The following is a 27,884-nucleotide window of genomic DNA, read 5'->3' as shown; positions in this document are numbered from 1 at the left end:
TTTGTGAAGCGACGAAGGGTGGTTTCGAGGCACAACAGAATATGTAAAGGTGACATTTGAGAGAGACTTGTCGCGGGGAAAAAAAAGAAAGCGGAAGAGAAGACATAAAACCAATGTTTATAAAGAACTTGAAACTCGGTTTATCCGTGTGAGATGTTCCAGTTGGCCAGGATAGTGAGTGTGTAAAAACTAAATTTTGAGTTTGCGTATAAAAACGGAAGTACTCTATTCAATTTAAAAGCATGAAAAATATATCCAGTTATGACTATTTGATAAGGACTTTACAACTGCTTGATTTCTACTAAAATACGGCCCATGCAAGATAAAGTTAAATATTCTTTGAAAAAGCAGCTTTGAGATGGTACTAGTATGTCTTTCCTGCAATGCACAAAAGGCATATCATTTCTAGAGCTCTAGACTTTCTGACTATTTTTTAGAATGTGCAGCTAATTAAAAAAAAAAAAAAAAAAAAAAAAAAAGTACACGCTGCTGGTCAACCCATTTGGTCAGTGATTCTTATGTATTTGAGAGCCAACTATTTCCCTTGTTACAAGTCCATCGCGGGCGGTGCAATATCAAAATCAGCCACCAAAACAATTCAACCATCGAGTAGAGAACAAAAGACATTCACAACTTCATCAAAAATAGAGAAAATTGGACCTTGTTCAGCTCATAAGCCACTGCATGGTTGTAACAGATCCCCTGGAAATTCTTTATAAATAATTAAATGAATTGCTGGTTCCTTGATGTTGCTGTGCATCACTTCTTTTATCTGGCTCCATCTTCACAGCCCTCATCGCTTTCATGATCTGGAGCTTTTATTGGCAATGAGAGCGGTTTCTTAGGAAATCGTTCTCGCGACTATGCCATCACGAAGCTCAACAAGGATATCTTGAAGAGCAGGAAATGTCAATGATGCTATGAAGCGAAGTTCGATTGTATATACAGAGTAGTTTGGGCGTAGAACTGGGGGGGCGGCCAACAAGGATGTTCTAGGCCACTATACCCCGCGCTTTTACCTAAGAAAAAAGAAAGGCTAGTTTGCTATTGATGCGACAAAAACCACATCTTCCGTTATGCTATATAGTGAAAATGGGGGGCCATGGGGTGAGCAGCACCACATCTCCATAGACTAACGATCTCGCACAATCTGACTACCCATCTAACGCACGGATACTTAATTAATTTGGTCCAAAAAAAAAAAAAAAAAAAAAAACCACATTATTACATGCAGGTCAAACCACATTTGCTTGAGCTAAAATTATTTTATGCAATTGTATATATAAATATAACATTCGTTAAGAAATAAAATAATTTTTTTCAGATTACCAATTTCACTTTTGTCTAATTGCTTTATTTTTTGCGACCGATTCCAACTCATTTATGCACAAATAGATATATTTTGCTCTTCATGGGTGAGACTCAAATCTCTTTTCTCTCCTAAGTTCCTAGGTAAACCCAGAAAGAGAAGGCGCCGAACTTTTTATGACCGCATAGCGTCTATGAACTTTCGTAGTCTGGGTGAAGGTAAGGTTAATGGAGATTTATTAAAAAAAATCATGTTGTTGGACACATTGAGTAATGTGGGTTATCCTTTGGCTACCGTGCATTGGTATGTTACAGTGGGATGTAAATATGCTGCAAAAAAGGTGTTCGGGCGCGCTTCTTGGCGGTAGCATATATAAAAAAATTGTCTTACTCTGATGACTATAGATCGAGCGTAGATGCTTATAATGATGTAGTTGCAACCATGCTAGCGCTATATACCATATATATACCATACTTTTTTTTATCAAATCCCCATCCCTTAAACCAAAACAAGGGCAACATTTCCTTAAAACCTTACGGTTGAAGGAATATTTCGCGCTCCACAACTGTATTCAAACTATATGACTATATATCAGCCATACAAAGTGTACTCGACTTATTAAATTTAACCCAACATTCCATACTCCCCTCAATTATTGCATATTTATAGCAAGGTACAGGTCGGCATTAAAATTATTATATAAAAGAAAATATGAGAATATTTCTGGTCCGGTCTTGTGCGACAAAAGCTACCTGGAATGATGGAGATATTCGATGCAGAAAGGCATCATTGGGATCCTTTTAGTCAACAAGGCCGCTCACAATTAAATAAGGCCGTTCTTAAAAAAGACCCCCATTGAGTATAAGCAAAGCTTTGCCTTGGTTAGACTTGAAATAGTAAGGTGCTAGCCAGACCATTATAGGGCAAATCTACTTTAGTTTTTATCATAGGATGATACTTGGTAATTCTTAATGAGACTATTTTGAACTTGAGGCACTCTAGGAGCCAGAACGACCTCTCTTCCGTGTAAGACAGAACTCTTTATAATAATGGACAATTTCTCCTTCGCTAGCTAAATAAACCATAACCACTGAAATAATGGATCCATTTAAAAAAGAAAAGGCTATCATATCTTGAATGATATTGAGTACTATTTTTCCTGTCAAGGAGCTTTAGAGTTTCTATCACATATTACCATTCATCACCTGCACCTTTGGCATTTAAAGAGGGGTTTTACCTCATAACGCGTCGCTTCAATAAACATATTCCAGGCATTTCTTAGAAGCCCATCGAAACCACTGTCTAAAAAATGCAAAAAATCGTCTGTAGATAGTGAATCTAACCGAAAATGGTTAACATTACGATCTCTGACCAAGTTTACGTTCATTATCAAGAGAAGAAATAAAGAACGCGAGTACTCTGTCCTCAGTTTTTTTTTTTTTTTTTTTTTTTTAAAAAAAAAAAAAAAAAAAAAAAAAAAAACTACACATAACTATGTATGGCAATCCAAAGGAACGAATGAAACTTATTTTTATTGTTCCTGAGCCGTTAGAGACCGTTAGACAAGCGACATTTTCATGTTGATAAAAATTGGAATTTACTATAAGGGGAATATAGGCCCTGAATGTTGGTAAGGTTTGAAAAAAACTTATTTTGTGCACGTTTTTTATCCCATTGTAGGCAAATTACCAAGATCTTAACTTTCATGCTGAGTTCGAAAGATTTCGAACACGGACGTGATTATTAGTGCACGACCAAGTGCGATTACAGACAATGCCTTGAAGGTTACGTTCGCTTTGCGCTTTCTTCTGTGCACAACTCGGTCCTGTCTGTTCTCTGAAATCTAGGTATTTCTCTAACAGGCGAACTAGTGCGACATCGTACAAAAGATTGTCTGTGAAATTATATATTGTTGATCCACGTTACTGTTACTTCTATGACGACGCAGAATAACATATTTGATGCATGTGACTCGATTATTTTTAAAAAGACACATGTAACTTTGATTATATTAAAAATAAAATAAACCACGTATTTTATTTATATATTAAATACAAAGTAGAATGCTTCGTGTTCCCTTTTTTTTTTTTAAAGACATCGTTTTTTTCTTAAAAAACAAAATAAAATAAAAACAAAAGACATAAAGTCGTCAAATATAACAATATAACAAGATATAATGACAAGGTGAGCAAAGAATATGTGAGCATTATATTTATTGGGTTTTTTTTTCTGTTTTGCTCTATTTGTTGGAACCACATCATACTACTGAGCTTAGAGGAAGGGTCTGCTCTATCTTTCCCCCTCCTTGGTGGCGTCTAACAAACTGCACCAATCAGTTCTCTGTGTGTGTGTTTTTTTTTTTTTTTTTTTTTTTAGCAAGGTGAATGTTTGACGATCCGCTAAGTAAAAAAAAAAAAAAAAAAAAAAAAAAGAACCAAACTCGGCGCTAGAGCAGTGTTGAGGCAGATTAGGTGGGGGAACATTTCAAAGGCCTTCATGCTCCTGTGGCGGCAGCTGTAATACGCCTTGAATATCATCATAATGGGTGACATCAACGAAATCAGGCTTCATGCAGAAGACGGGGGATAATGGCTCTGCCACGTCGTCATCCTCGCCATCCTCATCACCATCGGGGCCGGCATTACCATCAACATCGATACCGACGTCGACATGACCATTGACATCTGCCTCGACATGACCATTGACATCTGCCTCGATATGGTCAATGACATCTGCAGCCGCAACTGCATCGACAGCAGGACCTGCATTAAGAGCGACACCTGCAGGTGCATTTACATCTGCATTGGCATTGGTATCTGCAGCAGCATTGGCATTGGCGTCTGCACCCACATTGGCAGCAAGTACCTCAGCCTGTAATGAAAGCGGGGCAGGCGGGTTGGGGCCTGCAGGTGGACCGTTGGTTGGTCGTCTAGCAGTGTAACATATAGGCATTGTCTTTAAAACAAAATATTTCTGACAGGGAAAACGTCTACTAAGGGCAGTTCCTTTTTTTGTGTGGGCGCAGAAGGTGAAGCTGCGATGGAGTAAGAGTGAACGAATAAAAAAAAAAAAGAAAAGAGATAGATAAAAAAAAGGTGATAACTGTGGCCCTTTTTTCAAAATTTTAAAGAGAAGAGGTGAAGAGAAGAGAGATAAATGATGGCTGCATTATTTTCTATATAACAGAAAAACAAATAGGGCTTTGCAAAGGATACTACTCTCGCCTATACAGGGCCTGTTCCCGCATTGAAATAGAGCATAGAAGGGGACTTACGTCTGTCTGGGCCCGCTTTGGTGGTTATTTTACCTTCGCCATAAACATACTTTGCACATGGGTTCCCCCCCCCCCCCGTAGTCGCCAAGAAACGCTCTGACCTCAAGGGCTATAAGATTCATATTATTGGCTCTTTATTTAAAATCAATAGAATAGCAAGCGCAGATGCCCTCAGTCTATGAATCAGGACGCCCTCAATCTATGAACCAGTATCGAATGAGCTCATGTCTGCCTTTATTGCAGGCTACAGAAGTCTATGAATCTAAACAAGCTAGGGCTCTTCGATAGTTGCGAAAACATAGAGTCGACGTACTTGTCAGGAACTAGCTTTTTCTTCGAGGGTTTTGAAATGGGGCGTCGTTATGAGGTTACCTCCTCTCATAGTGTGTAAAATGTACAAAGTCAACTGCCTGCTATAAACTTTTTTGCAGCAAAGTAGTTCCTTGTTGAGCAGTGTGCACTGCCATAGCCTCTTCACCACCTTGTGCCAGAAGGATAAGCGGTAGGTGATCCTTAAAGTCCTCTGCAAGCACACCCTTAAGGAAGCGGCCTTAGCTTGGCGTGTTGTTGTTGGCATTGCTTCATGTTCGTAGAGTCACTTCAGAATGCATTAATTTGTTGAACTTAGGATGCCTCATCTATGTGAGCTTCTCACTTTCATAATATTCCTGTAGATAGTCATTTGTTAATTATATCTTGTAGCTAAGTAGTTGGAGACGTATTTGCATCGTGTTCCCATACCAAGCACATGCTTAGGAAGCTATGCACTTTTTTTTGAAGTTGAAAAAAGCAGAAGATGAAGCACGACTTAATGCCCCTTGACCCAGGTGAGCCGGGCCTCCTATGTGTCCTTATTCCCCTGCTCCCTTCTATTCGTGTGGCATAGGACTGTTGCTAGGCTGGGTCAATAGTGGGGTTAAGGGTTGAATCAGCGGCAGGGTCTATGGAGCCGGCGGTGGAGTCAAAGACTGGAGTAATGATGAATTAAAAGGTTATTGATGTGGTCCTCCCTTCACTATGCATTTCACTAAAGCCAGAAGTCGGAAGGAGTCAAAGGAAGGAAGGATATAGGAGATCCAGAGGTGTTTTGGTTGCTAAATTCACGATGCGCAATAAAGAATGTAACGGACGGAGGGGCTGTGCACAAGGGGGCGGAGCGCACAGCCAATCATCAACCCACCAAAATGTTTGTGCTTCTTCATGATCACCATCTTTAAACGGTAAATGGGGTTTCGCTTGTGTGATAATGGCAGGGGCGATCGCTCAAAGAGACCCAAATAGTGGAAATGGCATTTAAATAACAGTGTTGTGGATGGTGGATGTAGCATTGTTCTTGATTAGTGAGTGCGCTGCGAAGATGCCAAGAGGTGTCAAAGAAGGATGTCCAAAGGAGGAAGGCATCATGGAGGGAGTTATCGTGGAGGAAGCGTTCATAGGTAAATGAAGATCAGAGGAGTAGAGGGACTGGAGGAAAACAACTGGAGGGGAATGGTAGGAGGGGAACGGTTGAAGAGAAATGGTAAACGAGGCTGCCGGCGGCGATGAAAGGCTATCCAAGCATAAATATTCGCTCCTAGTACTCTTAAGGCTTCCAGTACTCCAAGTATGTCCACACCAATGGCGCTCAAGGCAAACTCAATTGGCATGATCAGTGAAGCTAGTTTGCGGACCTGCCAATCCTCCTTGTATCAACTCGGAGGAACTGGCAGGCACGCGAACACACCCAAGGGAGCTCTAAGGGGCGCAAGCGGAGAAGGCGAAGCAGAGAAGAGCCCTTCAACCCGTTGAGCTCTTGGTTCTCGTCGCGCTTGATGCCCTAAAGGCTGAGCTATACGAGCGCTGGCACTCGCCTACAGAATGGGTAGAGATCATGAATGATGAGGAAATATAAATGCTCCATACTCTTTTGTTGTCGAACATCGCTAGGCTTTCTAATGCATATAATAGAGTATTTTGTTCGAGCAAGGTGAATTTAGGGAAGGTCAAGGGATTGGAGGCAATGCTTAGTTAAGGATAAAAATAAAAAGATAAAGAAAAAAAAGTGGAAATATGCCATCGGCACCGCGCAACTAACGATGTGGCATTGTCTACCCTTAAGTCCTTTAGACCCCAAAAATCCACTTAATCGTTGCTCCATTTGCAGCGAAATCAACAAAACCAATTATCTCGCCACCTTCGGGTAAGTGTTAACCGAAGGTCGGTTGGCCTAATTGAGATTGATGATTTCTGGGGCAAAAAGACGAACTCAGGGGGTCTGAACATTAGATCAGACGAACGAGAAGAATATTCTGGATCACTTTCATAAGAGCAAAAGAGAAAACCTCAACATCTCTGATGAGATCGATTGCTTTACTTTGGCGAAGTAAACTATGCATCTTTTTTGGCGAAGTCAACTCTGCATCTTTTTTGGCGAAGCCAATTTGACAAAAGAAATTGGGTTTAATGAAATATTTAGTTGCCTTGGACAAAAGAAAAAAAAAAAACCAAACGCCAGGGTACTGTTAGGCGCGACATCTGATATTGGGCTCAATGACGTACAGCCTGACATGTCCTCAAATGCAGGTCTACGAAAGCAAGGATATGAAAGCCTACATCTACTTGAAGATCTTCCAGCACCTAATGTTCTTATGCTCTCTTAAAGTGTATAATGTAGTTCCCGTCTCTATTAAAGAGCCATTGATAAGTAGCTTTGAGCCACACCCAAGCGTGTTAGTGCTTCGTTGGGGAAGTTGTATGCATTGTTCAGATGATCCACAACAATGCGGACTCAGACATGTAACTCACCCCTAGATGCTTGACATTAAAGTTTTGAAATTTGGCAAAAAAAAATTGCACGTCCCCCCTTTAATTTTTTTTTTGTATCGCCGCGAAAAAAGTTTGTAATCTGATCGTCATCTGGAATATAAATAAAAGCTCTCCGCCTCCACATTTATTTTTTCAAGATTATGAAGGCAAGGCCAACTATATCTTCACCATTCGCAAAAAGTAAAAAGAAAGAAAGAAAGAAGAAGTCAGCACTGTATGCAGTCTCACATACCCTGCTGCTTCGATTACCACTCATCAGACAACTCAATCCAACTTTCAGTCAATTACTTCCAAATATTTTCTTTCCATTCCTTCAACTGGGCTTCACTGTGGGCCATCCACAAGTAGACGCTTTTGTCCTTCGTGACTAAAATTCAAGTATTTCTCCTCCATTAGTTCCCTAACTAAATCCAGACGAAGAAGGTGTTACGCTTTTTAGTAGCACATAATGTACCTTCCTAATCAGGTCAAAGACACTACAAATGAGGCTTCAAAAAAAAAAAAAAAAAAAAAAAAGCCAGTAATGGGTGATTGGCAACAAGGCAATGGCGGGCAAGGATGTATCCATTGACTACCATGGGTCAGTATGCCACGGGGATTCAATAAACTCCATCAAGTACAAATGGGCTTTGGTTAAATCTGAGGTGTTTAATTGCTAAGTATATCATCGTAGGGCAAACTCATGTTATTTCTCTGTCATGGAATATTGGTTTGGTAATCCAGATAAGCCTATATGGGTTAAAGGGGTTCTAGAAGTTTAGATGGCCCTCTTCCTCATAGAGGGCGGCATCCTTCACAAAAATGACGCTATTCTACTTTGCTAACCAATAAATCATAACCAATGTATTAACGAACTTATTATTTAAAAAAAAGTTTATCGTATTTTGAATGACATAGAGTATAGATTTTTGAAAAATAAAAAAAGTGATAGCTATTTATTTTATATTTTATTTTATTTTATTTTTAAACCAAATAAACACTATATTAATCAGCTATGTTTTGCTATTCCGGTTTATGTCAAAAGACTATAAGGTATTCAAAAGTGGACGCCTTAAAGAAGGTTACTATTTAATAAGTCATTTTATCAAGCATTGATACATATAATACTGTGCACTTTTGTACAATTTTCGACTTTACTATACCTCTCGGGCTAAGAAGCCCACAATTCATGAAAAATTATTGTCTTCTACTGATTTCCCTACTCCAGCTAAGCGTGGGTTTTTAGAATACTTTTTTTATAAAAAGAGTAAGGCTCCTAGCCAATCATTGATCGAAATAATATAGCAAACTCGAAAAATGTACAAAGTGTATTAAATGCCAATTGACGCTTGTGACTAAATATGGTAGACAAACTTGACAAAAAAGGTCTAGCCTAAAGATACCAGAGGTTTCAGAGACCTGTGACTCACAAGCAAAAATGTGATGTTGGTCGCACTCCAAAGCAAGAATGTCATTGGTCCTTCTTGGGGGACCCTCTAAATTTCTATTGACAACTTCGCCAAACTATACATGTCATGTACCCCGACGTACTCACTGGACAAGTGTGGAAACAGAAAGCAGGAGCAGGAGATTCTTCAACGGACATAAACACAGTGGGCGCAGTATACCAGTATACTCCGCAATAATCTGTATAAACAACAGAATTGAATAATACATTATACATTTATATCGCTTTTTTGTAAACAATAAACGTCGTTGATTCTATATAAAATAAAAACAATAGTAATGACACGGATGAAGTATCTGGGCGAGAATATAAATGAGCAGTATACAAAGAAACGTATAGGGCTATTCAATAGGTCAGCACAACATGAAGTATCAGACAGCCTGATCCAATCATCTTTTTCCCGCGTAATTCATAGATCTGTTGTCTCTTGGCTAGGGTCCCGATCCCCTCTACGAGCAAGCTATAGAGAACAAGAGGTGTCCCTCCCCTACTCAAATACGTTGCATTGTTTTTCCTTTCCTTAAATCTTGGCACGAGTCGTTGTATAAAAGAAAGGTCAAAAGGAGAATTGTTTTCTCTCTTTCTGCATTCTTGTCATATCTTTAGTTTTCGCATACAATTAAAAGAAATTCTACTCAATCTATACAACTTTCGTCGAAGGAAGCATGGTATTAAATAATGCGTCTCAACGATGGCTAGCCCCGCCAGCCATAAATGACCATCCATTTGTAAATCTCAACCCAGCCGAAGCAGCTTTACAAGATGCGCCTCCGGCTGCTCCATTGCTTCCACTCCTGCACCCTATACAACCCGAAATAATTATTGCCACTGGCGTCGAAGCTAACGCCAATGAAAACACAAATGGAACCGACGAAAGTAGCGAGGATGGTAGTGCTGCAGGACCATTGCCTCCAGTCTTTGCCATGGAGGCTGATATTATCGATGCCACACGTTACGACGACGTTCAAGATGTACTACAGCTTCCTTCTAAGCATCAAGGCTCCTTTTATCAAGCTCTTTCTCCTGTCTTAGAACACCAATAATTTGATTCTCTTTTAATGGTCCTCCACTCCATACTTTGGTCCCCACAGTTACCCTTCTTTTAGATATGAACCAAGCTGGCTGCCAGCCTGATTTTAACCAAAGCAAAGCAATGTTTCATTCTATTTGTTTGCTAATGGCTTAGTCCCCTCCTTTTGTCTGTGTGCTCAATGATTCATATAAAAATAATTTAGATAGTAAAAGAAAAGAAGGTTTTATTCTATTCAATTTTGTTTTTTTTATTTATACGATCAATTTTAGTGGGGTTTATAAAAATGAAATAAAATAAACAAACATCAAGAGCATGGCCCCAGCTTTTTTTTTTTTTTTTTTTTTTTTTTTTTCCGATACAAGCTTCCAAATAAAGATCCTCTCCCTCGCCCTCCCCCCCCCCCAAAAAAAAAAAAAAAAAAAAAAGAAAAAAAAGTTACTGAGCATTTTTGGTCCGTGCAGACCAGTCAATGCTTCTATTATGTATAAGTGCATTGTTATTGATAATTGGTTACATGACATATTGTCTTCTGAGGCTGCATAAAAGATTGGTTTGCTCTTATACAAAAGATGCGCAGCATTATCCAATAGGAACATTTAGTTTTTTAGTGCATGATTTGAGAACTTATCCAGGGCGAAGTGGTAGATACAGTAGATGAACACTATTTACATCTGTATATACCAATGAAATTGGCCATTCCTTGTGTGACATGGAGTAGCACAAACACAGCTCTGTTTTGGTGTTTTCATTAGAGTACACCATGTCTAACCATGACTGTTAAAAGAAATAGTAGCATTCTTGAGCTCCGAAATAAACCAAAAAGAACAGACAAGATGATTAATAATGACTGGATATTTAATTTTTCGTTCCTATATCCTCTGTATTGGACGCTCGCTGTGTGCATGTTTTTGCTGTTGTAAACCATGATCTGTGTAACCTTACATCTCACAATAGAATGTTGTGAATGGCGCATTCTCTTGCTTTTGGTAGATAGCAGGCACAAAAGAACAAACGCGATTTTATACGGACGAACCATGGTCCGTGTCCTCTTCGCATTTCCACCAATAAGATCACTCGATTGTTTCAATTGTCTTTAGTAAACCATTGTTTTTTCCTGTACAACCCACCGACAAACAGTAGCCATTAGATGTACCTCGCCTTACTTTTGCTACCCTAGCCGCTGGCGCTATCTCTCACGTTTCGGCTGCTTTGAGAATATCTGTTGGTGCTAGACCAATCTTATACTATCTCCTTCACATTAGTAGTCTATGTATCCCATATTCTTCAATCCACCATTAGCTCAGCTTACACTGCTTATCATAGGGCTTTTACCATGACCTTGGCCGCTGCTACATAGGGCAACTTTACAGTTTGAATGTAGCTTTTTATTTTTTTATTTTTTGGGGTTGACATTAGAATGATAAACTATTTCACGTTGACATGACAATGTGTTCCCCCCCTTTATTCATGAAGTCAGCATAACTTAAAAAACATGGTTTGGACAATTAAGGCAACCGAAGGAATTCAATAGTAGAAGGGCAAATCGAGCAAAGGATCCCGTCTCAATAAAGATTATGTGCAAGCATTCCAACAATTGTCGGTAAAGCCTTGAGACGAATAGCTGATTACTTGACCTAACGTGGTCAGTAAAAAAAAAAAAAAAAAAAAAAAAAAGTCATGTGCAAGAGTTTCCCCATATATGCATAAGCACATGTTCTGCGACAATTGAATCTTGGCATGGCGAGGACAAAAATAAATTTTATTTTTCTCAAACTAACATGGTCATGCGCATAAGATTGTGCAATTAATTTTTATTATTTTCCTTTTCTTTCCGCCGATTTGATTTCCCGCCATTTTCTTGGATTGGAAGCATTCCTCACAAGGCTTGGTCTTTACATTATTTTATATATACATTATTTATTTATATATCAATTTTTATTTTTATGGTTTGTCGTATCATGGATACGGTATGTAATGACCCATACTGCCCTAGCCACCTAGCAGTCTCCTACACAAGGTTATTAACATCATTACGCTATATAGACTATACCGCTATATAATATTAGCTTCGCTAAGCTTGAGAGCAATAGAAAAGAGGTGAATTACCACCTACATATTTGCATATTATCATCTTCCCGCTGGCTACCTCTCCTAGCTATCGCCCCATACAAAGTTAGATAGAAAACATGCATTTCATATAAAAAGGAGGCCATTTTATGCTATCTTGAGGGTCGCCAACGACGACAACAAACACCCCAGTAGGCGCTCTTCATCCAACAAATAGAAAAATAATAACACGGTGACGATACCGCTACCCCAGTAGAAAGGAATATGCCGCGAAAATTCCCTATAACATCAAGAAACCTAGATGTGGTCTTCAATGATGCCGAACAAGATCTCCAGATTGAGCCTGATCACTTCCTCCCTCTCCCTCCACAAGCACCACCTCATCTAGCACAGCCCGGAGCACAAGCTCCTGGTACAGCTGGAAACGATTTAGAGGGTGAGGATGACGGTGTTGCTGTACCATTTCAACCCTTAGTTTTTACAATGGAAACTGAGGTCGTTGATAATACACGAGATGATGATCTTCAGATTGTACTACAGCTTCCTTCTCCTTCTGTTCCGCACTCTTCTCTTCCTCCACGCCCTCTTCCTCCTTCTCATGACCATAGCAATGTTTGAAGGTCTTTGGCCCTGCCCTAGGTTCTGCCTAAGTCGAGTCAAGTCCTATGATACAAGTCTCAAGCCAACGCACAGAAACAAGTGCTCAATTACACGCTTTTTTTTTTTTTTTTTTTTTTTACAATAGAATGAGTGTAAATATACGAAATAGAACAGAGTAATAATGATTATGATACAACTTTTTTAGATGATCTGAACAAAGCCAAGACAGCACGGTTATGCGCTCCTCGTTTTAGATCACTAGAGCCATTCTATGGGGCCATGATGCTTTTTTTTTTTTCTTGAACTAGCTGAAGTAATAAAAAAGTAAATGGTAAACGGAGAGTGAAGTTGTTCTGACTTGAGAATATCGACCTTCAATATGCTACATTTAAAAACATAAAAGCCTCACTGTTGGTTAATAAGATGAATGAAACTAGAGAAGAGGAAGAGAGGGAAGTAGGATATGGAGTAAGAATGATGTAAAAAAAGGGTATCAATGAGTGTAGGAGATGGAGAAGAAAAACAAGAGGGAAGCAAAACGAAAAGAAATGAAGGTATCAAGCACAGTTTGATAAAGCCAGCCCATCTAGGAGAATGGATAGAAGAGCAAGTATCAATAAACACCATCGTCCCTGCCCTGCGGAACAGAGGGTGCTGGAAGAGGAGGAGACTGCATTTCAACTTGAGGGTCATCATCACGCGCTATGTCAATATCCCCGATAGCCATAGTGGACAGCAAAGCTTGCAATGGCACACTAGCACCATCATCTTTGTCGCCCATGTCATTTTCGATCATAAAACAAGGAGCCATTAGTCCTGAGTGCATTGGGAAAGGAAGAAGAGGAAGTTGCAACACAACTTGAAGAGCATCATCACGCGTCATGTCAGCAGGCTCAGCTTCCATGGTGAAGACCAAAGGCCCCAATGGGACAGCAGTACCATCAGTATCATCATTGACAATGTTGGACAGAGTTCTGGGACTAACAGGTTTATCAAAATTCCTACTTATTGAAGGGGAAAAGTGATCAAGTGTACATGTACTTGTTTCACCACAATTAGTTTGTGTTCAAGATCAGTTAAAAAAGGAGAGGTACATTATGTTGACGAAGGTGACCCTGAGAGAAGCTTGCACGCAACCAAATGTTGCCTTTTATGGCAGCGGTGTTTTATTTCTCTCACGGGCTGGGACCCAGCCTGGCCTGTGCTTCGTGAGTAGTTAAATGTCACCCCCTTAATATTCTAAATCCTTAGACCAATGTTGCCGCCATCATCCCCATCGTCATCTCTATTTCAAACAATTGGATCATTCGCAATTGATTCAAATTGTACCAATCTCAACGCTCATAATTTACAAAAAAAAAAAAAAAAATCTAGTGACATCAAGCCATCAGGACACATCGTCATCACCAACATCCTACAACCTGTATATTGAATGCCTGCCAACTTTTAGCAAAAATACTGTAGACAACCCATTCCTGGGGTTCCCAATTCTAGGACCAAGGCGAATAATAACTTGAGGGAGGAGCATGGGATAAAAGAATCCAACTCGGCCGTAAATCGTTATCTTAAAGCCTCCAATTGTTATTGGGATAAAGGCGTAAGGAAAGCAATCATGCACGACGCCTCATAAAACGTGCACTATCGGTGCAAGTACTTGGCCGAACGCTTTCTAAAATCAAGATGGTTGAGGGCAGATTAATACCGCTACGATCCAAAGTATTTCTTGACGAAGGCTACTACCACATTAGTCATTCATCAACAAACCGATGGGTTGAGCGTAGCGGCGATCCTATACAAGAACAATCCCGCCAATCACTGTTGGTAATGTTTGCTGTGATTGTGGTAATATTACGACAAGAATAAAGGGGAAACGGTTGGAAAATCCGTGAACGATAGCGTTCACATTTGGCCAGCACATGGAAAGGGACCCCTCTAAGCGAGAACAGCTCAGAAAAGCTGATCAAGAGACGATATGCGGGACGATCGGAATATCCTTGCAGACTACGATTACCATGGATATTTCAATCATGAGTTGTTCGAAGCTTTGTTCGAGAAGCTTTGTAAGACTCTTGTGGAGATGGGGTTCAGCCCTAGCATCATTTATATGGATGGTGCCAAATACCATTTTCATTCCTCCGACAAGAAACCAAACTCTCTTAGTTGCAGGGTTGAGATTATGGATTGGCTGAGATCCCATAATAAAGGGATACCACCAAGTGCACAGGGACATGGCTTTAAGCCATCAAAGGCGGAACTCCTTGAATACATTAAATCAATCGAGCATCAGCCGAGGTACACTGTTTAGAACATCGCATCTAAAAATGGTGGTCATTGGATTATGAAGACCCCGCCCTATCATTAGGAGCCTCAGCCCATTGAGACTATTGAGGGAGTTATCAAGAATATACTATACAACACTCTTGGATTGATGACTGCCGAAACTCTCATTATGATGCTGGAGATGTTCTTCATGAACCTTCCCAACAGGATCTTCATCTCTGAGTGGAATAAAAACCATCAAGTGCGGCGAAAAATATTTGATCGAGCGTTCTATGCCAAATGAGTCTTCTACAGCCGACTCGGTGGGACAGGATGGAGAAGATTTACTCCACATTTTTCGCAAATAACACAATATCTCCAAAACCCTTTGATTTTAGAAAAGGCTGAATAAGTTCATACAGTTTATTCAATTATTTTTACTATTGCTGAGATATCCACTATTCTATGCTGAGTCATGATTTGGTTAGCAACTTATCCGAGGATGGTCATTACTTTGATTTCCCGGACTGTGATGGGGATCGCTGGATAAAAGTGGAGGGCCGCTTGTCACTGCACATGTACGATTTTAAGGGCCCTAAGCATTACAAAGTAAACTGATTATTAAAATCTATAGCAATCCGACATGGACATTGAAAGATGCAGATAACAACCATACAGTTGCACGACGGGCATTTCAATGTCTCTGTCGACTGTACTCGATGATAGACGCGTTCTATTCCAGGACTTGAAACAAACAACGGCTGAAAGAAACACGGTTAGTCCACGTGCACCAATGCGCTTTCGAAATAAATAAATAAATAAAAAAGCACCTACAAAATCCACATTTCTATGTAAGGTAAGGGTACCTTACAATGAATATACGAGCATTCAATTATGAAGAACGACGACTTTTGTTGCTGAACTCAAGCTTGGAGAAGAGAAGAGAAATGGAAAGCATTCTCCCAGGTGTGCCGACGGCTGGGAAGCCTGACATCTAAGCTACGGAAAAAAGTGAACATGGGATGCGCGGTTGGCTATAAGCTTGTTTAGCCCAATTGGGACTAGTTAACCAACAATTAACCTGCGTATTAAATTAAAGATTGAGATTGCAAGACTTAGCGATGATTACCTACGTTTCACCCCCAGATAGAGGTGTGAAAGCTCCGTGATGATGGCATGGATTCGATTATGGGATAGAAGAGATAAGAAAAAGGAATGTGTCGGCTGAATAATGCCTTACAAATAGCGAACCCTTGGAAGGATATTACATTTCAGTGGCGACGTGAAAAGAGAGCCCACAACATTTTTTTTTGTATTCTATGATGATAATTCAATCTTTTCTCGTTTCTGGCCATTAATTCAATCAATATATATCTCTACAATATGTTCGCGACCAAATGGGTTCAAGTTGCTCTATGCTTCTAACATAAGCTTTATTTTTTTTTTTTTTTTTTTTTTTTTTTCATAAAAAAAAAAGAGCAGAGTGAATGTGTCATGCGTATGAACTGGGGGAATGGGAAGCTCTAATAGCGGCTCAACGGTTTTATCTCAGCTGCTATGCATCATTGTTCTTTATCATCAAGATTTATTTCCTATAGAACCAAAATAAGAATAACGAAATGGCCATCATTGCTGTAGTCTCCACATTTGGGTATACAAACTGATCAACATTTTTAGCACTTCATGTCCGCCCTAGTCTTTCCAGATCTTCTACATCCTTTTGAACATTTGCTATGATCTCTGCTTCCCGTCTCTGACGTTCACTTTGTAAGGCCGCTTGGTTCTGGAGCCTTGAAAGCTCACTAATTGGTATCACAACGACAGGTTCACCACTTGTTGTTTGAAGGCTCGTGTTTGAAGAGAACTGAGTCTCATACCAAAATCCAGCCATCAATATCGATACGGCCGACACAATGCTTAGTGCCATTAGACTGGGATTGGCATAGAATGATGTTCCTAGAGATATCCCGACCAAGGAAACTATGAAGCAAATAGTGATAGTCACTCTCACACAACAGATCGTTCCTGGGCTGTAAGGCATTCTCAATCTGCATTTTGATCGTGTATAAGAAGAGAAAGGTATATACGTTAATGTCAAGACCGTACTGCAAAAGAGTTCGCTTCCGTAGCTCTGGGATAAACAGCTAAGGTGTATGTAGTGCCATTGCTTGTGAGTCGAATATGCTGAAAACAACAGAATAAGGAACTCTTTTTTTTTTTTTTTTTTTTTTTTTTGGATATTAGGTATTCAGACTGAGAAACATTCTACACCAGGTGTGTGTATGAGCTTTAAAATGAGGACATGGGCTAGTCAGGCACACAAAGAGCAAAATAGGAGGAAGAGGGCTGGAGAGAAGAGAAAAGGACAGGGTTTTCACCTTGTTTGTGCCTGTAAAGTACTGAGGATAAAAAAAAGATAGAAAAGAAGAGACGGAGTTAGGGTGGGGACAGGACAGAGACCTTTTATATAAATATGGATATTGGAGGACTTTCCGACTTGCTAGAGCCTCGGACCCAAACATTCGATGGACAAATCGAAGCAAGGTAGAGGGCACGTCAGCAGATTTCCTCTCGCTCTTCCTTTTTCTTTTTTTCAGATGAAAAGGTCAGTGCAGAAGATCTACAGTTTTTGTTGCTCCGAGGCTCAAAAAATGGATTGCTCTGGACCAAATATGCAACAGCAAACAACATCACTAATGCATACTCCTTTTGAAGCAGACTGTACGTATCTTAATAAGGCAGACCATTCATTATTCATCATACTCATCTCACCCATGCTCGATAGACAATTTATCTATTATTGCTGTTATTGTTATTATTATCATTTTTATTTATTTGTTTTTAATTTCATCTTTGTTTATTTTTTTTTTTGACACAACATTTCCTATGTGTCTCGTCTAATGTCGTTGTAACTGAATGTGGACAAGGAAGCGGTCTTTGTAGTGCGGCAAGGAAAGAAATCCTTCAAAAGACACAACAGAATGTACACATGTAATAAGCCTAAACAGCAGTTAGAGCTTGATGATGGTAATTCTATGCAGAGAGCACTTTAGCACTTTATTCTACAAGCAAGTGAAGGATGCTGCAGAGAGCCTTTGAGGCGCATATGCGATATCTGGTAGGGCTCGAAATACTCAATGTCTTTATTCATATTGCTGTCACTTTCGATCGCTAGATCACATTCATCTAGAGAAACTAAACCATGGTTCCTACTAATCAAGGTCAATAAGGTACAATTCTGCAACTTGGTGATTGTTGCCGCTCAATCATCAACGGACCAGAATCTCGTCGTTCCACTCATGTGCTTGGAATATAAACCGCGGGACGGAAGTGTTTTCTTTTTTCTTTTTCCTTTTTTCTTTTTTCTTTTTTCCTTTCTCATTTTCTTTTTATCAAGACTCTATTGACTGGACTCGCTTATAGTTGACAAGCAAGATGCTTCCCAATATACGACTCCAAGCCTTTGGCAAAGACTGGTGTCGCTTCAAAAACTATCTGGGTCATCATGATCCAACACACCAGAATCGGATTTACCGATAAAAAGCAAGAAGTATGGCCGACTTTGGTTCCGTAGCTCTTATAGAGAAATGAGATGAACACTGGAACAAGGACGCCACCAGCTTTGGGAGAGCTAGCTTAGAACCTTTCATCACTGAGATGTTGTATAAACCTCAGATTGCTCCTTGATACTAAAGCCGTTACGGATGTAGACCTTGTTACCATGGTAGATGATAGCTGTGCCATCACGAGCTGTCAATAGAAGAATAGGCAGAAATGACGCTATGCCAGTCGAGATTAATCATTTAAACCAGTTCATTCAGACGACACCACAAGGAATCAAGTGGTAATCGTATATGAAATATGAAATACAATTAAGCATCAGCTCAAAGAGGAGAGAAAAGATTGCTTAGCTGAACATCCTTCAAACGTAAAGATATTAGAGTTGCCTTTAGAGGTGGTTGCTACCATCGTGTGAAGGGAACGTGGCTCTGCAAGCTTCCATTATTACTAGCCTCGACGATCACCCCATTTCTGAGAGATAATGTCAAGAGAGTAAAAAAGCCAACCCTACCACAGCCGTCAACGAAGTATGGACCTTACTTCCAGCAACAGACAGCATGATAATAATATGCGGTGCGTTGATTTTGTGGGTGGAATGAGCTGTCTATGGTATGTTTGTTAAAAGTTGTCAAGCATCCAATAAGTGAGGGTATAGGATGTTGGTAATGAGATTTGTCAAGAATGTAAGGTTGATTATAGATCTATCAATGTGTGACTGATAGAGAACGAGACGAATGATTGAGGATGATGATGATGAGAATGAGGATGGGAATGAGGATGATTGAAGCTGACTGACGATGATTGGTGATTGGCTCAGAGTCCTGATGGCCACAAACATTACATGCATGTTCATGTTACTTGCATAGGATTGCGGCTTCACTTTTCTGCAGCATCGGTCTTGAATTGAGCGAGCTCAAAAAAATATCTACATGAACCTACATACCTACATGTACTTTGGATAGCGAAGACGACAAAGGAAGTCTTACTGTTGAAATAAAGTTTGCTCTTGGCTACCACTCTGCCTTCGGCTTAAGATCTTTTCAAAATTCTTGCCGTCAACAGCCACGCGTATGGATTCTGTGATTAACATCAACTGAATCTGGTTTTTTTGTTGAGAGCAAACAAGAGGCTGAAGAACTAAAATCTGTTAGCACTGTGCTGTGTTCTTGATATTTTTTTATTGTGCCTTTGATATATGTTCATGTTCACTGTCAGATAATTCCTGGTTGGCGAAGCGACTACCAAGGACCTACCTATAAATACAGATCTGTTGCTCCATCGTATTCACACCAAGCATTCTTCTCCACAAACATCTTGCAATCATCATGCCTCGACGTTTCCCTTCAGTTCTAAGAGAACTACCAGGCCGGAATCTCAATCAAGTTGGACCAGATCTACAACCCATTCCTGCTCCCCTTGTCGTCCTGGTCGGAGATAGCGTGGATAGCAATAGTAACGGCGTTGCTGTTCCACTACAACCATTGGTTTTTACCATAAGGGCCGAGATAGTCGATACCACGCGCGACAATGAGCTTCAAATCGTACTGCAGTCTCCCCCTCCTCCGTCCTCCTCTTCTTCCCTTCCCTCTTCTTCCGTCTCAAGGACCTAGCGATAACATTGAAGACACTCTCGTCTTCCTGATTATTCTTCTTACAAGGCGAGAATAATGCTACGATGGATCAAGGCTAAATTGGATGGATATGGATGGCCATCATACCAAACTCAGCTTTGTTACAACGCGACACCTTTTTTTTTTTTTTTTTTTTTTTTCCCCCTTTTTCCCTATATCTCCTCTGTTCATTGATACCCTTATTTTGTACGCCTTTACATCTTTCAAAACTGTAAAAGAGGTAAGTTATCGCCATGTTAAGCGCTAATTGACCTTGCTGGCTGTTCATTTACCATCTTTTATTAACACTTCGTTTTCATTTTCATTTTCATTTTTTTTTTTTTTTTTTTTTTTTTTTTGGACTAACTGAAGCAATTGAATAATAAAATAAATAATTAATAAAAATGAAAAATAAAGAGAGCGAAGTCTTGTTGAATGAAGGATATCAATGCTCAACATTTGAGGGACGCGAAAAGAAAAAATCCGTTGGCCAATAAGATGAGCAAAACTAGAGACGAGGAAGAAAAAAGAGAAAAAGCAAGATCTGGAACGAGGTGATGTAAAAACCAGGGTATCAATGAGTAGGGGGGAATAGAAGGGGAAAGAGAAGGAGATATAACGAAAGGGGATACAAGGAAATGAAAGAAAATGGAAAGAAGTGAAAAGAAATGAAGGACGTTCTATATCACCAAGCCCAGTTTAATAAAGTCGGTCGTCCAGGGAGCTTGTACAGAAGAAGCTGTATCAACAGATGCCACCGTTTCTGCTCTGCGGAAAGGGGGAATCTGGAGGAGGATGAGGCTGCATTTCGACTTGGGAACCATCGTCATGCGTTATGTCAATATCCTCAATCGTCATAGTAGATAACAAAGCTTGCAATGGCACACTAGTGCCTTCACCTTGGTTGTCCATGTCATTTTCGACTACATAGCCAGGAGCCATTAATTCTGGATGCATTGGGTGAGGAGGAGGAGGAGGAGGTTGCAACACAAATTGAAGAGTATCATCGCGCGTCATGTCAGCAGGCTCAACTTCCATGGTGAAGACTAGAGGCTCTAATGGGACAGCAGTATCATCAGTATCGTCGTCCACGTTGTTTTCAGCTGTGAGAAGAAGGGAAGGGAGAATAGAAATGACTTGTAGATCTAATTGACCATGATCGGGGATTATGTCTGGCAGTTGTCTTGGGGGTGAATGGAATCGTCGAGGCATGATGGGTGAAAGATGATATGTGGAGGGATGAAGGGTAGATCAGACATATTTATAGGCTGTCTTGTATTATACTTACCAAATAAATTATCAGGCAGCGTAGGATATGCATTGTATGTTATGCTCGAACTTCTATGTGATTGAATTGATTTGGTGGCTGATTTTGACATTTCGCTCTCCGCGACAAACTGGTGCAAAGGAATATAATGGGTCCCAATTCAATCAAGATTATTCAAAAAATCAGAGATATCGGTATTTAGTCAATTATAAGCCTACCACTTAATAAACCTTTTGTAATTGATAGCGGACTAACCAAAAATGGCAGCGGTAAGACATTGGTATGGCTCTGCTGAAAAAAACATATGAATCACTGACAAATTGACCAAACGGCACGGAGTATATGTATATGCATTCAACTGTGTATGAAAATGCATTCAGCTGTGTAACACCTCGCCAGGAAGTACATGTACATTTAATTCAAAATTTTTTATTTTAAATTGGCTGGCAAAGGGTGAAAAAAAATCAGCCAATTTAAAATAAAAATTTTGAATTAAATGTGAATATAGCGCACTGATAAAATCCACATTTTGCAAAACGACGGGATAGTAAACTAATATATTTGCCACGTTTTTAAATCGAATAGAATAGTTCCCTTTTTGGACAAAAATATGCACTTTAAAGATGCATCTATTCTTGCTACGCCAGATTTCCAGAACCACTTGAGCTGGTGCTTAGACCCCATTGATAGTTTGATCGATTGAAGTTGATTGATATCAGTCTTATTGATCACGCCGTATTTCTCTGCTGCCAAGGGTTAAAAGTTACGTCTTTATAAACTTCCTCTTTGAACTTTCTCACTCCCCGCCCACATCCTCTCCCACCACAGTCTATATCTGTAACCCCTCTTCTGCATTATTCTCACAACCATATGCTGTAGTGCTCCTCGATGGCCCCAACAGGCTTCCAAACGGAAGCTGAGGTTATGCGTAAGTCTTAATTTTCTACAAGATGATAACAAAACACAGGAAACCAAAAGACTTTAATGAGATATACTACAAGATATTTCCCTATTGAAGCCTTCTTTTTATTTTTTATTTTTTATTTTTCATAAACAACAGACTCGGAATCGCTCAGGCGAGGGGTCGTTTCCAGAGCCATAGCTTAGTGCTCTTTTGTAGCATAAACCGACGTGTCGCCATCATCCATCCATCCATCATATCCATCAAACACCTGTGCACCTTTGCATCTTTATACCTTTACAACTGCTCTTTTAAAGCATTATACAAACATTATGATTTTATTCTCCTCCTCTCGTCGTTCCTACCTACCCGATCATTCTTTGCTTGGCCACTGAAAGGTAACTTATTAATTTCCTTTCTTTCTTTCTCTCTTTCTCTCAGGATTTTCCCTTTCAAAGTTTCATATCTTCAACAAATGTATAAACAATTTGTCATTAATAGCCTGCTTCTTTAGCCTTAGTAGCTTTAGCAAAAGCTTTCGCTCTTCTGCTCTACCAGGCAGGGGACGGCTATAACAGTGGTGTTCAATCTACAGGCTTTTCATGCTATGTACCCTTCAGAGTGCCATGTGACTTCTCTTTTGATGACATAAAGTAATGATTAGAAAGTGTGCAGCATCAGTGATATCAGGTTTAATATTAAAATGTTGCTAACAATTTATACCATGTCTCCACCATCTATCTAGTGGTGTTACGAATGTTTTCAGGCCGGGCACTAGAATGGAAAGAGAAGGACCAAGGCTATCAATTAGAGTCCATGGAACACTTTGGCCATCTCAACCAAGATACTGTAACCAAAGCGATATCCGCCACAAAAAAAAAAAAAAAAAAAAAAAAAAAAAGGCCCGCCTATCGTTAGTGTTCCTATGGTGTACTCTAATACAAAATGCATCCTGCTACACCACTAATGCGCCAGGCCAGGAACTACTGTCAGTCAATTGCACCCTCGTATTCCTAAAAGATGTCGGGGTGCTATTCGAACCTCTAAGGTTTTCCAAGAGCACCATAAGGAGGTAGCTTGGACAAGTCATGCTGCGAAGCACAATACGACAAGGGCAGCAAAATAGGCAGTTATCAGTACAAATGCATCCATTTTGAATTCATTACCCTGCGGTGTAAAAGGTATAGCTTTTTTTTTTTATTTTATTTTTTTTTATTCTATGTTCGTTTTAGGTGCTATGGTCAATGATAGATAACATCGCAGGATTGAGAGGAAATAAACTGACACTCTGCTTTAAAAATATTAATTAATCTTCAGCATTAGGGCATGGAGAATACCAGATACCCTTGCGACCTTAGGAAGTTTTGCGCAGGGTATTGACTGCATTGTAAAGACTTCCTCGGTCTTTCATGAGCAATTGAAATTGCTGTCGACGAGGGTTGCAAATAAGAGTGGAAAAACAAAGGACCACTTTCCCTCTATCATTACCCCTCATGCAAAGAGTGCTTTAAAACAATGAAGCTATTTGCATCTGTATATAAATGTATCATGTATTTTAGTGTATTAACTATAACAAACCTCAATAGATAAAATAAAAATAAAAATGCAACATACTGGGCATGGTAATGTCAATGGAGTTAATCTATTTGACAATCAGGGTTGTCACTCTTATTTGGCAGCCCCTTCTAACTATTTTACTCAATTTTTTTTTTGCGTGACAACCTTGGTTGCCAAATAGTAAAATATATGATTTGACAACCTTGGTGTAACCACAGTCATGACAATGGAGTGTTGCCACCATTTTAGAAATCGCATATTTGTCCCAGCTGGAAAGGTTGCTGAAAGGTTGTCATGTGACGGGTTGTCAAATAAGCCTATGTGACTACTAAATTAAAGGGGTTGTCAAATAGATACACCTGAAACAAATCTAAAAAACGCGTTCATCCTCTTTCTCACAAATACGCTTCATCGTTCCCCTACCTGATTCAATATTACTTGATCTACACTTGACTACTGAAAGGTAAATTATTACTTTGACTCTCCTTCTCCTCCTCTCTCTTTCTCTCAGTAATATCCCTTTCAAATTTTTCTTCCTTTTTTATTTTCCAATATTTCTCATTATTTTCCTCATTTTAACATTCAAACAGATGCATAAACATCTTGTCATCAGTGGCCTGCTTCCTTAGCTCTAGCAGACTTAATGAGAGTCAGTTTTTACGGCTCTTGTGGTTTGCCGGGCGGGAAGTGGCTATGACAATAGGTGGTCAATCTAGAGGCTTTTCATGGCATGTGCTCTCTTGGGCGCCATGTGGCTTCTCTTTTGATATTGTACTTGTGTCGTGCATAAACATCCTGTCATCAGTAGCCTGCTTCCTTAGCTCTAGCAGACTTAATGAGAGTCAGTTTTTACGGCTCTTGTGGTTTGCCGGGCGGGAAGTGGCTATGACAATAGGTGGTCAATCTAGAGGCTTTTCATGGCATGTGCTCTCTTGGGCGCCATGTGGCTTCTCTTTTGATATTGTACTTGTGTCGTGCATAAACATCCTGTCATCAGTAGCCTGCTTCCTTAGCTCTAGCAGACTTAATGAGAGTCAGTTTTTACGGCTCTTGTGGTTTGCCGGGCGGGAAGTGGCTATGACAATAGGTGGTCAATCTAGAGGCTTTTCATGGCATGTGCTCTCTTGGGCGCCATGTGGCTTCTCTTTTGATGTTGCATTTTTTTATTTTTTTATTATTTGTTTTTTTATATTTATTTATTTAAAAGTAATGACTGCTTGACAGTTAACGATTTACGTATCTCAAGTCTATACTATTTTTTTCTAGGATGTTGCAAGCGTTTTTAGACTGGGCTTTGGAATGGAAAGGGAAGGAGCACGTCTATTTGCCAGAGTTCGTGAGACATTTTGGTCTCCTCAACCGAGATGCAGCAACTAAATCTTTCCAGGAGCTCATTCAACATTCTTGTATTCCTAAAAAACGTCGGGATGATATTCAAGAGGCGTATAGGTTTTTTCAGGAACACCATAGGGAAGCGTTTTGGGCAAATCGTGCTATGAAGCACAGTACAACGATGACATCAAAGCAAGCAGTTATTAGTACAAACGCAATCATTTCAGCCAGTTTAGATTCAATATCTCGTGGTGTGAAAGGTATTTTTTATTCTATTCTATTATATCTTTTTTTATATCCCTTTGGTGGCTATGATCAATAATAGATGGTATCGCAGGAATGACCTGGATTAGAAGAAACGCTGATCGAGATCGAGCAATTCCCAAGTTGATATTATTTAATATTTAAAAACCTCAAATAGAGGATGATACGTTGAGTTTTGTTGGTATTCCCGCGATCAAACTCACTGCTGATCAAGAAGGTTCGTACTTGTGTTACTATTTATTATTGTCATTATTGTCACCAATGCTATTATTACTAATAATATTATTATTTATAATCTGAATGACAATATATATATTGCAATCCAACTATAAAGAATCCAGTCCAGAAGCATCGTCGCACCAGCCAAAGAGACGCAGGGAAGAATCCAGTGATTCTCTGGCCACAGAAGAAGATCCTGTTGACCGTCTATTAATGTGTTTACCACAGCCTATGTCAGCTATCTTAGGATCGCATGGCTGGACGTTTGTTGCTGCTGAAGACGGCCTTGATATTGGCGCAATGTTTGGTAATTACTATCGAAAATGTGCCAATTCTGTTTTTAAAGCTAGCTATCCTGAGGACGCACTAGCTTTAAATGCGACGCTGCTAATAAGGGAAGACCCAACTCCTCTTCAGCTGGAGTGTTTTGGTGAAGAGTTTTTCGAGAGATTAAAGAATCGGTTTAAAAATCGCATACCAACTATCGAAATTTCAAACGAACGAACACTCATTAGGAACTGGATGGATAACTTAGTAGACAATGAGTGGGACAGTGATATTACCTTGAATCATTTGGAGAACTCCAAGGTGACGGTGAAACTTTGTCCACTGAAAAGATATCTAGTTTATGCCTTATCGGAATTTGAGCATTTTCAGAAGCCATCCTATAGTGAGGCTGATGGCATATCATCGTTCCTAATGCCGCTGCTGCGCAAATTCTACCATGTCCAAGGCAGCGCTAGACTCGCATACACAAATAACTCGTCCAGGACCAGTATATATCACAGACGAATCCTTGACTTGGAAACCAAAACATGTGGCCAGCCCGACCTCACAACAAGAAGTAAAAGGGATATCGAGCTTTTTTTTGCAGAGGCCGCAGGAGTGATGTGCCATGATACATCGAAGCAAGCTGGAGATTTGGTCCGACTTGGAGTATATGGAAAGAATGCTATTGATCAAGTGGACGACATCTATGACACATCAATTACTGTCACGTTAGCACATGTTGTTGGCCGTAATGTCACGATGTACATACAGTTTCCATTAGGGACAATGTACATCATGTTAAAAGTTGGAGCATGGAAAATACCAGATTCGCTAGAGACCTTAGGAGGACTTGCACAAGATATTGGCTGCATTGTGAAGACTTCCTCGGTCTTTCATGAGCAATTGAAATTGCTGTCGACGAGGGTTGCAAATAAGAGCGGTAAAACAAAGGACCACTTTCCCTCTATCATTACCCCTCATGCAAAGAGTGCTTTAAAACAATGAAGCTATTTGCATCTGTACATATATATGTATCATGTGTTTTAGTGTACTAACTATGACAAATCTCTATTAAAAAAATAAAAATAAAAATAAAAAAATGCTGGGAGCATACTGGGCACGGTATTACCAAAGAGAGTCTTTAATAATCGCGCGTACAAGGAATGGCTGCCGAACTTTGTGTGACATTTAAAAATTCAAAAATAGAGCAGATCCTTCCGCCATGGAAATCTGGTTCTGCGTTTTTTTTTTGTTGCTGACGGAGAGACGGAGAAGGAACAATGTCGGCAATGCTAAATGTCTTGTCATATCGTGTGCTGATGAGAGTAGTGAGTTATGGATAGATATTGCTTCCTTCCACTGGGCTGAATGTTGGTTCCACAGATGCAGCCCCCTCTTTTCCTTAATTTTTTTATTGATTTATAAAAATAGTTGCAATTGACCCATCCCCATTGGCGAAGCACTGATTTCTTTAATTTGCCATGAAAATCTTAATAAACAAATATAGAAAGTCAACGCCACGATGAGCTTGTTTTGAGGGCGATCTTTAGAATAAATGGAAGATCTAAAATGTGAGACTTACACTTAGAAAGAAAGAAAAGAAAAGACGCGTGTTACTTTTTTTGAGTACATATATGTATATATGGAGGGTACTACAGAACAGAATCGCGATTAAGGGAGAGGATGATCTGAGAAGAATGGGATCCAGATCGACCAGTTTTTCTCATCTCTGTCGGTTGGTAATTGCTTCTTATCACAAAAATGTGTCATTAGTTTGTCCTACAATACATACAATACAGTACAAGCAAGTAAACAAGAAAAAGAAAAAATTGAATTGGCGATAAACACACAGATTTTCAAAAGAGCGGAACGCGGAACAATGATTTGTTTTTGCTATTACTTTACGCGTAATTTTGCTGAAAAAAAAAATAAAATAAAATAAAAAATAAAAAATAAAAAAAAAGCTGCTTAGTTATGATACTGTGAGATTAGCGATTGGCAAAAGTTTTGCGAGCATTGGAAAGGACTTTATTATTGTAAGCTGAAGATTTTTTTTTTCCTTTCTTTCTTGTTCAATAGATATGGTACTTGACTTTATTGTGATTTGAA

At 39.6% G+C, this 27,884-nt stretch overlaps 8 protein-coding genes across 8 annotated transcripts; 5 read left to right on the top strand and 3 right to left on the bottom strand.

Moving 5' to 3' along the window:
- Positions 1-3,793: 3,793 nt before the first annotated feature.
- BCR41DRAFT_374688 (hypothetical protein) lies at positions 3,794-5,160 on the bottom strand (the record flags this gene model as incomplete). The annotated part of the gene is made up of 3 exons (XM_022026893.1): positions 3,794-4,343; positions 4,617-4,692; positions 4,956-5,160. The coding sequence occupies 3 exons, from the start codon at positions 5,158-5,160 to the stop codon at positions 3,794-3,796; spliced, it is 831 nt and encodes a 276-aa protein (XP_021876878.1).
- A 4,340-nt stretch (positions 5,161-9,500) lies between these two features.
- BCR41DRAFT_374686 (hypothetical protein) lies at positions 9,501-9,878 on the top strand (the record flags this gene model as incomplete). The annotated part of the gene is made up of 1 exon (XM_022026892.1): positions 9,501-9,878. One exon carries the CDS (start codon positions 9,501-9,503, stop codon positions 9,876-9,878), a length of 378 nt encoding a protein of 125 aa, XP_021876877.1.
- A 2,321-nt stretch (positions 9,879-12,199) lies between these two features.
- Positions 12,200-12,553, top strand: BCR41DRAFT_374685 (hypothetical protein; the record flags this gene model as incomplete). Its single annotated transcript, XM_022026891.1, has 1 exon — positions 12,200-12,553. The coding sequence occupies one exon, from the start codon at positions 12,200-12,202 to the stop codon at positions 12,551-12,553; it is 354 nt and encodes a 117-aa protein (XP_021876876.1).
- A 3,862-nt stretch (positions 12,554-16,415) lies between these two features.
- Positions 16,416-16,842, bottom strand: BCR41DRAFT_362211 (hypothetical protein). Its single transcript, XM_022025686.1, has one exon. It carries the CDS (start codon positions 16,833-16,835, stop codon positions 16,476-16,478), a length of 360 nt encoding a protein of 119 aa, XP_021876875.1. The 5' UTR covers positions 16,836-16,842; the 3' UTR covers positions 16,416-16,475.
- Positions 16,843-20,709: 3,867 nt separating this feature from the next.
- Positions 20,710-21,177, bottom strand: BCR41DRAFT_374683 (hypothetical protein; the record flags this gene model as incomplete). The annotated part of the gene is made up of 1 exon (XM_022026890.1): positions 20,710-21,177. One exon carries the CDS (start codon positions 21,175-21,177, stop codon positions 20,710-20,712), a length of 468 nt encoding a protein of 155 aa, XP_021876874.1.
- Positions 21,178-22,120: 943 nt separating this feature from the next.
- On the top strand, positions 22,121-23,711 carry BCR41DRAFT_413880 (hypothetical protein; the record flags this gene model as incomplete). Its single annotated transcript, XM_022029490.1, has 5 exons — positions 22,121-22,160; positions 22,648-22,786; positions 23,109-23,205; positions 23,366-23,373; positions 23,451-23,711. 5 exons carry the CDS (start codon positions 22,121-22,123, stop codon positions 23,650-23,652), a joined length of 486 nt encoding a protein of 161 aa, XP_021876873.1. The 3' UTR covers positions 23,653-23,711.
- A 385-nt stretch (positions 23,712-24,096) lies between these two features.
- Positions 24,097-24,942, top strand: BCR41DRAFT_191135 (hypothetical protein). The gene is made up of 2 exons (XM_022019819.1): positions 24,097-24,153; positions 24,281-24,942. Exon 2 carries the CDS (start codon positions 24,384-24,386, stop codon positions 24,909-24,911), a length of 528 nt encoding a protein of 175 aa, XP_021876872.1. The 5' UTR covers positions 24,097-24,153; positions 24,281-24,383; the 3' UTR covers positions 24,912-24,942.
- Positions 24,943-24,957: 15 nt separating this feature from the next.
- On the top strand, positions 24,958-26,780 carry BCR41DRAFT_400796 (hypothetical protein; the record flags this gene model as incomplete). Its single annotated transcript, XM_022029163.1, has 3 exons — positions 24,958-25,282; positions 25,444-25,503; positions 25,621-26,780. The coding sequence occupies 3 exons, from the start codon at positions 24,958-24,960 to the stop codon at positions 26,778-26,780; spliced, it is 1,545 nt and encodes a 514-aa protein (XP_021876871.1).
- Positions 26,781-27,884: the final 1,104 nt, after the last annotated feature.

Source organism: Lobosporangium transversale (genome assembly GCF_002105155.1).
Source record: "Lobosporangium transversale strain NRRL 3116 chromosome Unknown BCR41scaffold_53, whole genome shotgun sequence".
Lineage (NCBI taxonomy): Eukaryota > Fungi > Mortierellomycota > Mortierellomycetes > Mortierellales > Mortierellaceae > Lobosporangium > Lobosporangium transversale.
The sequence above is the reverse complement of the archived record's forward strand: the minus strand, read 5'-3'. Positions and strand labels throughout refer to the sequence as shown.

Bases quoted from the DNA above. Each gene is read 5' to 3' on its own strand.
- BCR41DRAFT_362211 (XM_022025686.1), bottom strand. From the start codon at position 16,835: ATGCCTTACAGCCCAGGAACGATCTGTTGTGTGAGAGTGACTATCACT.
- BCR41DRAFT_191135 (XM_022019819.1), top strand. From the start codon at position 24,384: ATGACAATAGGTGGTCAATCTAGAGGCTTTTCATGGCATGTGCTCTCT.